Raw genomic sequence first — 14,374 nt, 5'->3', positions numbered from 1 at the left:
ATATATATATATATTTCTCAGCCATCTATGTTTTCTCTGTTTTCCTAGAGAGATAAATTCTTACATTTGCATTTACCAAAAGAAAATTGGGAAGACAGCACAGGTAGCATACAAAGAAGAAGTCATGTTTAGAAATAACTGCAGTGCTTATTGCTGCAAGGCCCTGATTCTAAAACTCTTTTACAGAACTTGTGCAACCTGCACTCATTCTCATTCTTCAAATCCACAGGTGTCTGAAGAGTTACCGGTATATTTGCTACCTCTTTGCAGTGGGACTAGATGGCCTGTGTTATCTTTGCCTCCCAATGCTTCAAAGCCTCCCCCTGCTTGTGCCTTTCTCTTGTACCTTTGGCTACTTTGATGGAGCCTATGTGACCCTGATTCCAGTAGTGACTGCGGAAATAGTGGGGACCACGTCTTTGTCATCAGCACTCGGTGTGGTATACTTCCTTCATGCAGTGCCCTACCTGGTGAGCCCACCCATTGCAGGTGAGTTTTTATAAAGAACCACCAACTACTTTTGTCACGAGTGAATCAATGCACAGATGCACGCACACACACACACAACTAGATGGATTGGCAAGAGAGCAGGGGTGAGTGAAAAAGAACCAGGATGCAAGAGCCATTAAAAGAATTATGTTCTTGCCAGGCATTGTGGTCTTCACGTGTAATTCCATCACTTTGGGAAGGTGAGGTAGGAGGATCTCCAAGTTCAAGCCCAGCCTGGGCAACTTAGCAATTTAGTGAGTCCTATCATAGGTAGGTAGGTAGATAGGTAGGTAGATAGACAGATAGATAGATAGATAGATAGATAGATAGATAGATAGATAGATGGTATGTAGGTAGGTAGAAAGAAAGAAAGAAAGAAAGAGAGAAAGAAAGAAAGAAAGAAAGAAAGAAAGAAAGAAAGAAAGAGATAGATGGTATGTAGGTAGGTAGAAAGAAAGAAAGAAAGAAAGAGAGAAAGAAGAAAGAAAGAAAGAAAGAAAGAAAGAAAGAAAGAAAGAAAGAAAGAAAGAAAGAGGCCAGAAATATAGCTCAGTGTGAAGGCCCCAGTAACAAAACAAAAACCAAACAATAACAATGAACCATCATGTTCTTACCGTCATCCTTGCTTTATAATCTTTTTTTCAACAAAGTGGGAGCCTTAGCTTACCTGGAAATAAAAGGTCCTAAATTAGGTTCCATCCCATACTAATAATGGGAGTAACAGAGTGGAGCAGCTGTTGAAACTTCTAAATAAGTAGGGCACATTCAGAGAGAAGTCTGGTGAGAACAGGATTCCAGTAGGGAGCAGTGAGTGATGAGGTTGAAGTGAGAGGTACTTGTGTCTTAGTGGAGGATCCTGAGTGCCAGGCGAAGGGGCTGGGATTTCGATTTTTCATTTACCATTTGCATTTACAAATGTGGGTTGTATTAAAGTTTTTGTGCAAAGTGGTAAAGGTAAAAAGTGTATCTTAGAAAATGTGATCTAGCAATGGATCTAGTGATTAAAGACAGAGGTAGTTAAGATTCTGTTTTAATGGTTTAGAGGCAAACCAATAAAGGCCTAAACTAGTGATGCTGTAGCAGAAATGGAAATGAACTCTGAAGGAAAGGAGGAAATTGTGAAAAACAAACTGAATATAGCATGCAGAGGTGAAGGAGAGAAAGGAGCTAAAGATGAGTCAGAAAAAAATCATGGTTAAAAGAAATAAGGAAATTGAAGACAGTGCCTTTGCCTGAAAAATGATGAATTTAAAGTTTAGACATAGTAAGACACTTGTAATAAACAGATGAAAACGCTCAACAAGGTGTACTACAATTTAGAGGGAGACCAGATTTGGACATGTAGATCTCAGAGTCGCCAGATAAATCTTCCAGAGTCTTTTTTTATAAACTATAAAATGCTATAGAAATTTAGAGCATGATCAAATAATTTGACAGATATTTGTTGCATACTTCAAGTAATTCAATAAAATTGATTTTTCATAGCTAGCATTTTGCTTGATTCTGGCAATCTGGCAGCAGCAGACTGGTCCAAACTTGTTTCTCCTTTCTGGAACTTGTGGTCTAGAGCAGTGTTTCCTGGAATGAGATCCTGGGACCTTTGCATCCAAGTCCCTAAGGGCACTTGTTAAAAAGTGCAGATTGCTTGACCCTTTCACCTATGATCTGAACTTTTTCAAACTTATTCTTTATTGATGCATGTTTGCAGTATATAATGTTTATAGTTCTCTTAGGTACATAATATGTCTTAATTCCTTTCTCACCCCACCATCATCCATCTTTTGATTCCCTTCCCATTTGAGAAAGATGTCCCTACTTCCTATTATCTAACCTCTATTTTGCTGTTTTTACATTTTGGGTTTTGCGTACAAGAAAAACATGTGATATGTAAGCTCATGTGTCTGATTTATTTCAGTTAACATTATGTTCTCAAAGTACATCCATTTTCCTACAAATGACTCAAGTTTATCTGTCTTTATGGCAGAGTAGTACTGTTGTAAGTAGGTTCCACGAATCTACATTTTCAGCCAGCTCCCTTGTGATGTTCAGGCATACTAAAGATTTAGATTAACTGGTCTGGAAGATTGAATGCTAAATTAAATCTAAGAGAGTAAACAAGACCTCTGAAAACAGGCAGGAGAGAAATGATCCAAATATTTGCCTAAAAAGGGAAGACGATTTCTTGAAGAAGGCAGTTTCTGATATTAGTTGCTATTATAAATACACAGTTTATGTTTATTTCCAAACTCTAGCAAGTGCTAAAGCAGCATGCTAGGGAAATTCTGGCTGCTTATTACTGCAGGTAAAAATTTCTGATCATTTTAAACTCCATTGCCTCATTTTTGAAAACTACTTCCAAAATGTTTCCACATCCTCTATTCATAGCCAGTTTTAGGGTTTACCAGTTTTTAGAAACAATATAATTCTGTTACATGTCAAAAGAAATACTTGAAATTGGGATACCAGGATTTTTTTTTTTTTTCTATTTCTAGCCTTCATTTGGCGAGTTAGACATTATGATCATTAACAGAAGTTAAAAGATGAAGATGTGAGATCTGGTAAAATTTCTCTTCTTTATTTAACTTTAAAATGACAACTCACCATTGAGCTAAATCCCCAGCCCTGCCCTGGTTTTCTTTAAAATTTAAAGCTGGGGGCTGGGGATTTAGCTTAATGGTTCCGCTGCCTGTCTTGCAAGTGCAAGGTCCGAGGTCAATCCTCCCCTCCCCCCAAAAAACTCTAAAATTTAAAACTGGGAAAGGTATTGAAACTAATTTGTTACAGAGACAAAGGGGAAAACACCTTGTGGTTACAGATGTCTGCCTTCAGAAGTATGTTTTACCACATGTATGATGACCCAAAGTTATGATTTTCTACCTGTAAGGGGTACAGTTAAAGATGGATCCAACTGAAAAGTTTGATACTCCTTTGAAGCTTATAATGTTACATAAGATAGTACATGGGTGCTGGAAATACAAAGAGCTTTTGCATAATTATATTCTTTTAACATCGAGATAAATAATATGAACGTCAATAATTTGAATAATGTTTAAAATCATGGGGCAGCCCAGCATCGTGGTATACTCCTGTAATCTCGACATTTAGGAAGGCTGAGGCAAGAGTGTGATAAGTTCAATCCTTGTTTGGACAATTTAGTAAGAACCTGTTTCAAAATAAAAAAACAAAAAAGGACCATGAATGTAGCTCAGCAGTAGAGTGCCCCTGGATTCAATCTCCAGTACTGAAAAAAAAGCCACCGGACACACACACACAAAAAAATTATTGTATGATTACTAAGTACATGATATTCTTCCATCAACTTTACTTAATAACAATCATTTTATTTTAGAAGTTGCCCCCCCAAATAATAAGCATTTTTCAGTTGCTACATGTTTTTAGACAATCTGTTTTTTAATTTCAAAATTACAATACTCGTGCTAGCAATCTGTTGTGATTATGATAACAAATTATTAGATTTGAGAGTGGGTAAGTATAGTAATTGGATTTTCAACCCAACAATGTAATTTCCCTGTTGTTTGTTGCAGGGTGGCTGGTAGATACAACGGGCAGCTACACTGCAGCGTTCCTTCTCTGTGGATTTTCCATGATATTTAGTTCGGTGTTGCTTGGCTTTGCCAGACTTGTAAAGAGGATGAAAAAAACCCAGCTGCAGTCGCTTGCCAAAGAACCTGATCCCAAGCTGCAGCTGTGGACCAATGGATCAGTGGCTTATTCAGTAACAAGAGAACTAGATCAGAAAGATGAGGGATTTGTGGCTACAGTGGGGCCTGGTTACAGCCTCACATGATCAATGGCTTGAACTTGGGAATTTTTAGAGCTGAGGGAGGTGGGGCCGCCAGATTCTTCATATTTCTGAAGCATTTTATTTTGGCAGAAGTACTGCCTTTCAAGGAAATTATTATTGTCTTGTTAATATATTTATCTGGGAAAATAGAAAATAATAAAGAGTGCTGGACTAGCTTAGAGTTTCCTATTTGGGATAATCAAATTTAGATCTTTTGGGCAACAGAGCATTGCTGCATGGAGAATAAAAGGACACAGCGGATTTAATTAACTGTAATTCAGAGTAATTCCAAGATATAGCCGAAGTACATGCTACTGGGCAGCAGCTTTGTCACCCCATTCTCCTTCCTCAACCAGAAGAACCAGACACACTGATGTGTAGGGTTGCTTTCTTCATCCTGTTTGCTGAAGGGTTAGCTTGGGTGTGATGGTGGAAGGTGAAGACTTCAGTCTTTTTTCATGGCAGAGTTTCTCATTAGAGTGGTTAAGGAATACTTGAGATTCTTCAAAAGGCAATGGTTTATAATATAAAGATTTCCCCACCTTTGTCATTTTCTAGCCAACCCTTGCATGTGCCTATGGCTAGATGTCAATTGGAGAACCCAGTGAATCATGAAATGGCATGGCTAGATTGGATCTTAATGGGTGGCTGGTGAGATATTCTATTTGAAATAGTCCACTTGAAACAGAAAGCTCTTTTCCTTGGATGTTTCGCAGCACTCACCTCTGTTATTATTACATACTTACTCTAAATTTAGCAGAGCACATCCAATTTCAAGGACAACGGCTCCATCTTTACCAAAATGCTGATAAAATCAAAACTTCCCATGTTGTTTTCCTCAGGAAAAAAAAAAAAAAGCTCTTATTTAAAGTGCAGACACAGTCCTATTAGGAAGTAAAAAATGTTGACACCATTCCAGTTGGACGAGAATTAAATTCTTGAATCAGCAGGTCTCTGGTGAGAGATAGCTTTGTAGATCAGACGTTAGGTTCATCATTGCCCTAAAAAAAAAAAAAACTTGAGGGTTTTACTTGAAAGATCTTCGCTTGGAGATATTCTAAAAATGAGATTCTTTCCTCGTAGTATCCATGTTTGTTCCAACACACAGTTTTCTTCATCTCTTTACGGATAATAATTGGAAACATAACTTTGGTGTAAGGTAGCTTTTCATTCCCTAGGACCCCACTTCTCTGCAGTTTGGGATCATTTCTGAGTTTTCAATTTAAAAAGGGAGAGCATGGATAGAGAAGAGAAATTCGAGGCCTGCCAGGTTGCTTAAAACTGCTCGAATCAAAACACAAATCATCTCACACCTGCAAACAGGGGCAAGTGATAGACTTAAAAGAAGGACTATTAATTATTCAAGAGTTTCAAATCCAAACTTCTAGGAGATATTTTGAGCTTATAGGACATTTAACCTACTGAACCCCAAGAGACTTCCCAAGTGCCATGCCAGGGATGCTGGGAGGATGCAGAACAATGAGGAAGATCTTAGGGTGGCTAAAGAACCCTTGCTTATAGCCAGATTATCTCACAACAATCAGATGTTAATCCATTGCTTTCTGAATGAAATAAGACTTGGTCTGATGGTACAATATGATAATATTTCCAGGTTGTTTTCCAAAGAGAAATTTTAATGTTATATATTATTTCTTTAGTTTGAAGATTAGTTTTGATTCTATTTGCTTTCTCATTGCAACCAAAAAAAAAAAAAAAAAGGAAAATATATGTAAAAAATCAAAGTTAAAATGAAGTTATACAGGTTTGGAATAGCACTTTATCTCAAGCGTCATTTCTTGAATCTTCAAATATAGAGATTTTTTGAAGCATATTCTTATAAATATTTTTTCATAGTGATCACAGTAAAGTTCTGTAGTATAATTTCTCTAAAGTATTGTAAGTATTTATGAAAATGAGCAAAGCGATGAAAGGTTTTAAAGATTTGTATAAAAACATTTGAGATATTTTAACTTTTACACACATAAATTTGCACTGTACTTTCTCTTTTGGAGCAGCATTAAAAAAACTAGTAAGAAAAAATGTAGATCTTAGAGTCTACAATTTTGCTATATACGCAGAATTTTACGGTTAATGTTTCATGTGCATATGCTGTTTGTTTCAAAACTGAGGGATTCGTGGAAATTATATACTTTATGGAAACAAGAAAAAACTGGAGTGGAATCAATCTACATCTTAAATATTTCTTTATACCACTGTAAGTTCTACTTTGGAATTGACTGAGAAGAAATGCAGAATAAACTTTCGCCTGTACTATTGAGTCCTTTGTTCTGATTATAGTTTCACTAATCAGATATATATGCTAAAATTTTCCTATTTCAAAATCAAAATAAAGTGAGTTTATATCGATTTGTTTGTTTGGAACAATTTTTGTCTTGACTAAAGGCTCTTCATAGAATGGTGAGTGGGCCTGTCTAAATTACGCTAAAATGTATGAATTTACAAAATCCTTCAGTGATGATGTCTTGTGTGCTAGGTACTTCTTATGTGTTGTTAATCCTTATATTGACTTATATTATGACAGTTTTGTAGATATGGAAACTGAGCCACCAGGTCTACAGCTAAGTAGACTACAGTGACTTGAATGTGAACTCTGTAAAACTGGGTTGCAGTTGGATGATAGCACCTGGGAAAGGAGTAGGGCACCTACTTTGTTTCAAAGTTTCACCTTCCAAACTCCCTAAGCAGTGCTTTTCCAGACAGCAGTTCCTTTTTTTGGGTACTGGGGATGTAACTCCAGACCTTGCACTTGCAAGGCAGGCACAGTGCCACAGAGCTAAATCCATGGCCTGACAGCAGTTACTTTTGAAGTAACTTTTCTAACACCAGTGTCTACTGGATTCTTACTATCCTGGTCCCTATAAGTCTAATTCTGAAATTGTTTATGGAAGGGAAATAGTGTGAATTCAGCGTAGACATCTGAGTTCCTCACCTCATACTTCAAATTTTGAATCTTTAAAAAAATTCTTTTTTTAACTCCACCAAACAACAGATTTTTATACTTGTTACTGAACAGTTATCAGTGACAGATGACTAGAATTTTACCCCATTAGAAAGAAAAATGTTTGGTGGGGGAGTGCAAAAATATTAAATAATCACAAAAAGCCTGACATTTAAAACAAAACATTTTATCATGGAACTTTTCAAACATACACAAAAGTACAAAGAATAAAATCAACTTGATAAACCCATCCCTCAGCTTCTAAAATCTTGATGCAATTTGAAAGGTATTAACTTGACACATTTTCCTTCAGCTATGGAGGAATAACTGAATTTGGCAAGAATAACCTGTACATTTTATCAGAAGATACAGGTGATTAGTACTGTACTATTGGTTAAAAACAAGCCACCTCTTTTATACAGAGGATTAAGCTATGACTTAGGTCTAAATTGCAGATTCAAATTTCCTCCTCTCCTGCCCCCTTGTGGGATTACCTACTTGAGGATTAGGGTAGTGTTAAAAGTGTACTTAAGGTCCTCATTACTGTCATTATTGCTCTTGATTATTTAAAAGTCAGAGATTTCTTTGAAGGATTCGGGACCTAAAATTAAATTAAAGTACCTTATTTTTCAGGCTTTAATTGACATTAAAAGGTATTAAGATTATCATTTTCAATGAGTCCTTTAAAAGTTTTCTCATGAAAGTATTTCTTCTCAACTTAGGTCTTTTCCTACTAAGGAATATTTTGATGGAAGAGCTGCAGATCCCGATCCTAGGCTTGTTCTCATTCCTAGAAAGCTTGCTTTTTGCAACTGGGGCCAGAGCGAGGTCCAGGTGTGGGTCACGGTAGGGAAAAGTCTGAAGTTAGAGAGAGAGGTGGAGCCTCCTCTTTGTTCTGAAAGACACCCAAGGCCTCTGGGTCTCTAAATTATGCTCCACCAAAGCAGAGATGGAAGAATTCAGATATCTGACTTTAGTTTCAAAAGTTCAGTCAGGGAAGGGGAAAGAAAGTGCTTTTTCAGAATCATCGTATTTATAGGTCTGGTGTAAGCATTCAGTACCCATGCTGGAATAGGGCTTACAAGATTGCACAAGGGGAAGTTTCTGCCTATTGGACGACATTTCTCTGAAAACTCTCAACACCAAGCCTCCCATCTGCCCCCAGCTTGAGGCATTTTACATATGGTGATATCATTTGTTTGCATAGTACCCTCTTCTTTTCCTACAAAGAACATACCTTAACTATGATTATTCTTGTGTTTATTTTAAAATTTCATCCACCTACTCCCAAACCACAAGTCACCAAGGATAAGAATGTTGACTTATCAGTGTCTGCCATATAATGGATATTCAATAGATAACTTGGTGAATGAATACATGAATGAAAACAAATAAAGAATACATTTTAAAACTGCTGAGAAGAGGGGCCGGGGATTTAGCTCAGTGGTTCCACCACCTGCTTCACAAATGTCAGAACCCGAGTTTGATCTGCAGTACCAAAAACAAACAAATAAACAACCCACAAAAAAACGGCTAGAAGGGTAGAGGAAAGGAAATAAGGGAAAAAAATATGAGTAAAGGAAAAAATGGAAACAAAGTGTTTGTATTCAGGGGAGGGTGGAGGGGGTGAAGGGAGGGCAGGGGTGTGTGGAAAAAATGAGAATCAAGACCTGTCACGTAAAGGTACAAGATCCCAATGATGAACGCAACTGTACTGCATACGTAAAATGTACCAATAAAGTCAGTGAAGTGAATAATTAAACAAAAAATAATTAAACAATTAAAAAAATTGCTAAGAATTATGATACAAACGAGGGTGGGGTAGATGGAAGGGTGGACTGGGGCAGGTTTGTGTTCAGTTGCTCTTATGCCCAGAACAGATAGGATGTATTATTCCAAATTCAGTGAGTCTGAACAGAACACCTGTGACAGGTGTCACCTTCTGATCAGGATGTCCACAGCACTGAACACTCCAGGGCAGGTTGGGGAAAGGAATGAAAGTAACAAAGGGAAGAGTGGACAGAATGATATAACATAAAGATATTAAGTAACCAAGCCTTTGATTTAAGGCCTGAATGAAAAATGATACTTCAGTGTTCCAACCCAGTCACATTTAAATAAGATAGCTCCATTTTGTACTAATCAGTAGAAACCCTGAGGGAAGGGGCACAGCTCATAGAGAACTCTAACATTGGGAAAAGATAGGTCACACTCACATGCTTTGGGGTTTAGTCCATAAGGCAGCTTGGAGGTGAAAACTGCCAGGGTTAGACCAGGTAGAAGCCACTACTGGAGTCATTCCCCAACCCCATGGATGACTCCAAAAGAATAGTGTATAGCTGAGAATTAGGCTGGCAAGAGTTTTTAAGAGATGGTAAGAGGAGTTCACCAATCAAATATTTATTGAACACCTCTTTGGAATTTGACATGAACACACACACAGCATCCACTACATGACATTAAGTTTACTACTTAGCAAAGTGAAACTAACTCAGTTTTATGGTTTCTGGAAAAAATGTGAAGCTGATCCAAAGAATCCTAAAATAGGGATGGGAGTAGGAATCAACCCCGACTCTTTTCAGGGAGGAGGTTGGGAGTGGGAGAAAGGATGTGGGGCAGCCACTGTATGCGAGGTTCTGATGTTCCAGCAGACACGCACGAATGTGCAGAACCAAGCAAAGTGGAGGGGAGCGCTTGGCCTATGGGGCCCGCTACATGCCTGGGACTTGTGGGAGTTGCTGAAACTTGGGGTTGCATTTGGTTTCTCTAAATTGAAGGAAGGAATTTTCAGGACTTGGGTTGTACTTCAATATTCACCTTTCAACTCTAAAAAGGAAATATTTGTAAACTTTCTGTTCTCTCTAGAGCTTTAAAAAAAAAAAATCAGAAAAAAAAATTAAATTGAGATGTTATGCAGCACTGCCATCTGCTGGAATTAAGGATTCCAAGAAATTGCAGGTGCCTTCAATTTTGCGATGCTAACAGAACATTTCAATTTTCTATTATATCCTTCTCCAACCCTAGTCTCTGCTCATTACCCATCCCACATTCATCCTCTTCCTCTTTCCAGTACACATACGTGGATAGACATGCAGTGTGGCATTTTTCAACATTTTGATCGCCTGTTGTCCGTCTTCTATGTGGAGCAGCAAAGAAAATGAGCAGTGAGTTTGAGCTGACCAGAGATGGCCACTGGTAAGAGTTAGTGTAAAACTATTCTGGGGAGCCCTGTGCTTTCCTCAGGACCTGCGTCCCCTTTGTATGCCACATTGTGAGCTCCACCAGTATGTTAATTGATTTGATGGTTGTCGATAACAGGTTAAGTGTGAGATGCAGAACCTTGAACATATTAACAGAAGTCTAGTTCTGCAAAGTGTTGAAACCAAATGACGTAGGAGCCAGAATTTTGTGTTGATTTTAAATAATAATACAGGGCTGGGGATTTAGCTCTGTGGGGCCGCCACCTGCCTCACAAGTGCAAGGTCCTGAGCTCCATCCCCGGCACCAAAAATAAACAAATAAATAAAAATAAAAACAAAATAAAATAATAAAAAATTCTTGTTGCAGCGCATAGAAGATCATGATAAATACAGTCATTGGATTAACTTTAAAATGTGTGGTCTATAAGGGGATGTTACTTATTTATAACTGCCTTCAAAGAAAGATAGGCCATGCTAAAATGAAAGATTCTTCTGGTGAATAAAATGAATGATAAATTTGGTTATGCATTGGTGGATGTGTGGCTGATTATAAAGATAAGAGATAGAGAAAATGGAATTGCTCTATTTAAGGAAAATAGAGGAATTACTTTTTGTTTTGGAACGAGAAGACTAGGCATAGGGACTCTGGCAAGACTTAGAACATGGGAAGAGGCAGGAAGATCAAGACAGGGACTTGATGACTTGTGTCCTAGTAAGTGGTAAATAGGAAAAAGGAAAGGAGGGGTGACTGAGGTCTTTCCCTCGCCTCAGTCTTTGCCTCCTTCTCCTCTCCCCTTCTTCCATTCCGCCTTTGTTTCTTTCTTTTCTCTCCTCTCAATTCCCTCCTCCCCCTGTTCTCCTTCCCTATCTCTCCTCTTTCTCTTTCTTTCTTTCTTTTTTATGTGGTACCGGAGATCGAACTCAGGTCCTTGCGCTTGCGAGGCAGGCTGAGCTAAATCCCAGGCCCTACCCCTCTTTCTAAAGAGTAGGGATTGTCTGATATTGTTGTACGTTCTTCTATCTTCTGAAACCGTCTCAATAAAGGATTTTATACACAAATGGTCTGCAAATCATTCTCAGTTTTGTTGTTTACATTTGCTCTCTATTCTGGGGAGATTGCTGGCGCTGGCCTAATACCCAAAAGGGAAAGCACCTAAAGAGCAGTAAAGCTACCCTTGAACCAAATTACTTTAAGTCAGGAGCTAAGGGCCACTTTTCAGAGTCAGTGTTTTGGATATTCAGAGCAAACCCAGGGAATGTTAACTGGGTAATAATTCTTCTCAAGCAGATTGCTTCCTTTTTTGAGGAATTTACTGCCTGAGAGAAGCTCCTGCTGTAGATGGAGTCCCTTGACTTCTTGCACCATTCTCTCCATGCATTTCAGACAAGATTTCAATTCCAGCGTCGAAAGTGAGTTTTCTTTCATTTTTTTTTTTTTTCCTTCTGGGGAATTCTGGGGCTTTGTGCAAAATAACCCGTGACTGCAGAATATTAGAGTTCAGGGTGGTCCTCTAGAATTCTGAGTCTCCGAAAAGATTTGACCCAATCTGCATATATCTTTCACCCCATAGTTTAGGAGTATTTAGAAAATATCATAGAGTTGGTAAGTAGTAGATTCTAGGACCAGACATCTAAAGTTTAAATCCTTTACTACTTCATATTAGGCAAATGACCTTGGATTTATTTAATATCCCTAAATTCCAAAGTAGTCATTTATAAAAGGAAATGATAAAATGTCTATATTTATAGGGATTTTATAAGAATAGGGTAAGCTTAATATATATCCTGCACTTAGCACCTAGGAGAATTAGCTGTGATTATTCAACTGTTTACTTGGCTAAGCTGTCATCATGAAAGGCACCAAGAATCCTAGTTCATCTCTTTTTGTAGGCACCTCTTAGGTCAGAGCAGTCACTCCATTTCTGTACATGTTTTTGGCAGTTAGATTCTGGGTTATTGTTTTCTCTCTTTTTCTTAAAGTGAAATATAACAAATATTTTCATGAACAAACATCTTGGTAAACATGCAACTACCACAGAAAGAGGTAGGTGTGGTTGGGCTATGTTACAATGTAAATCCAGAATTTCCTCTCCCAAATCGCGTGTTCTCGGAGGCAGGGCTTTTGAAAGGTGATTGGATACTAGGGGCGCGATACCCACCAATACGCTGATCCACTGAGCACTGCACAGCTTGATGTGCTGTGGGAGCTGGACTGGTCTGAAGAAGTGGTTCGCTGGGGGTAACTGCGAAGTGTATCTCCCTCACCAGCTTCTCCCTTCTCTCGGTGCTTCCTGGTTGCCACTATGTGAGGCCCAGTTCTCCATGCTTTTCTGAACAGCTAGTGATGCAGCCCCACAAGACTGCAAACGTTTAGTATTACATGCAATATTTAGCGAAATTTTTTCACGACTGGACTGTGAGGTACTGGAGCGTGAACTGGACTGTGTAGGCCACAATGACTCACTCAGTAGGGCAGGATGCAATGTGGTGCTAACTCTGCCTCCTGCACCCACCGTTCAGTCAGTGAACTGAAACCAGTGTGTATCAGGTATTGTATGTGTTTATGTAGATGGAATATTAAAAGTCTTTTTATTATTTATATGCATTAACTATATTATACATTTATATGCAGCCCAAGACATTTTCCTTTCACTCAGTGCAGCCCAGGAAAGCCCAAAAAGTTGGACACCCATGATGAATAGGAGAGCTGAAATGAAGCACTAAATACAACCAAGACAAAAAACATTTTGAAAAAGCTCACTTCTCAGGTATGTGAAAGATGTGCTTCAAAATGGCATGTGTGAGAAATAGGTACCAACTGGGTATTTTGATTTTGGCTATGTAAATGCAAGTATCATTCATAGGAAGAAGAAGGAATCACTCTATCATCATTCTAAAACCTCACTTTGGGTACTGAGTTAAACTCTGAGCCCAATCTGAGGATTATTCAAATTGACTAAGATGGAGAGGAGACGTGAGTGTCTTACAGGGGAAAGGAGAACAGAAATGGAATATTTAACTTAAGTCTGTGGAGACAGAGGACACAACTATCTTCAAATACAGTAAGGTATATAGGTAGACATTTGGTATACGGCTGCTCAGCATCACTTCACTTCCAATAATACTGCAAAATATGCATTTGATGGCCAGCCTATCCCTCTGGGAAAGAGCACAGCTTCTTGACTATTGGGTACATAAGACGTTGCATTCCCATTTCTGTGTGGGTGACTCTGAGTTAGATTTTTTTTGCCAAGTGAAGTATTAGTTCTAATTTTGTAAATTATAGACCCAAAGTCTTCCTTAAAGGGAAGGAACAAATTTATCCGAAGAAGAGCTATCTAAAGATACAATTATCTATTTAGGGAAATAATTCTGGCTTCAAAATGATAAACTGATAAAGATATTTTTAAATATCAAAGTCTATGAAATTATCTAAACAGTTTTATGTTTTAAGATGGTAAGCACAATTAGTGATAAAATTTAAAATTATTATAGACATTAATTTTTGATGTATTTTCATATTCTGGTTCCACATTTTCTTAGTACAATTTCTTATGTATTTCAATGTGTTAAGAATGGCAGGTGAATTTAGTACCTTAAGAGACCTTAAAGCTTCCTATTGTTTTAAATAAAAGGCTTACATTTGTATCTGTTTTGATACAATGACTGTATTTTATTGTGCAAGAGGTCCCTACTTGGAAATATAACCTGCATTTCATTATTCCCAGTGGGTTAAATGACTTGTTTTGAGAGGCAACACTAAAATTTTTAAAAGGCATGATACTGTTTAAAGATCATTCTTCTTTCTTAAAGAGATAAAATAAAAGAGCAACTATTTATGTGTGTTTGAATGTGCATAGAAAATAGATTTGGAAGGATACATACAACCAGGTCATCTAAGGGACAGAGAAATGGGGTAAG

The 14,374-nt window shown here is 37.8% G+C and overlaps 1 protein-coding gene across 1 annotated transcript in view; it reads left to right on the top strand.

Moving 5' to 3' along the window:
• Positions 1 to 6,637, top strand: part of Slc16a12 (solute carrier family 16 member 12) — a 40,833-nt gene extending 34,196 nt beyond the window's left edge. Inside the window, exons 6-7 of the mRNA XM_019208672.2 lie at positions 230 to 489; positions 4,035 to 6,637. Coding sequence (XP_019064217.1) covers positions 230 to 489; positions 4,035 to 4,297 — 523 coding nt within the window. The 3' untranslated portion in view covers positions 4,298 to 6,637. The remainder of the gene's footprint in view (positions 1 to 229; positions 490 to 4,034) is intronic.
• Positions 6,638 to 14,374: the final 7,737 nt, after the last annotated feature.

Source organism: Fukomys damarensis, unplaced genomic scaffold (genome assembly GCF_012274545.1).
Source record: "Fukomys damarensis isolate Sample0158 unplaced genomic scaffold, DMR_v1.0_HiC HiC_scaffold_20, whole genome shotgun sequence".
NCBI classification, from domain to species: domain Eukaryota; kingdom Metazoa; phylum Chordata; class Mammalia; order Rodentia; family Bathyergidae; genus Fukomys; species Fukomys damarensis.
This window is presented reverse-complemented; position numbering and strand designations above follow the sequence as displayed.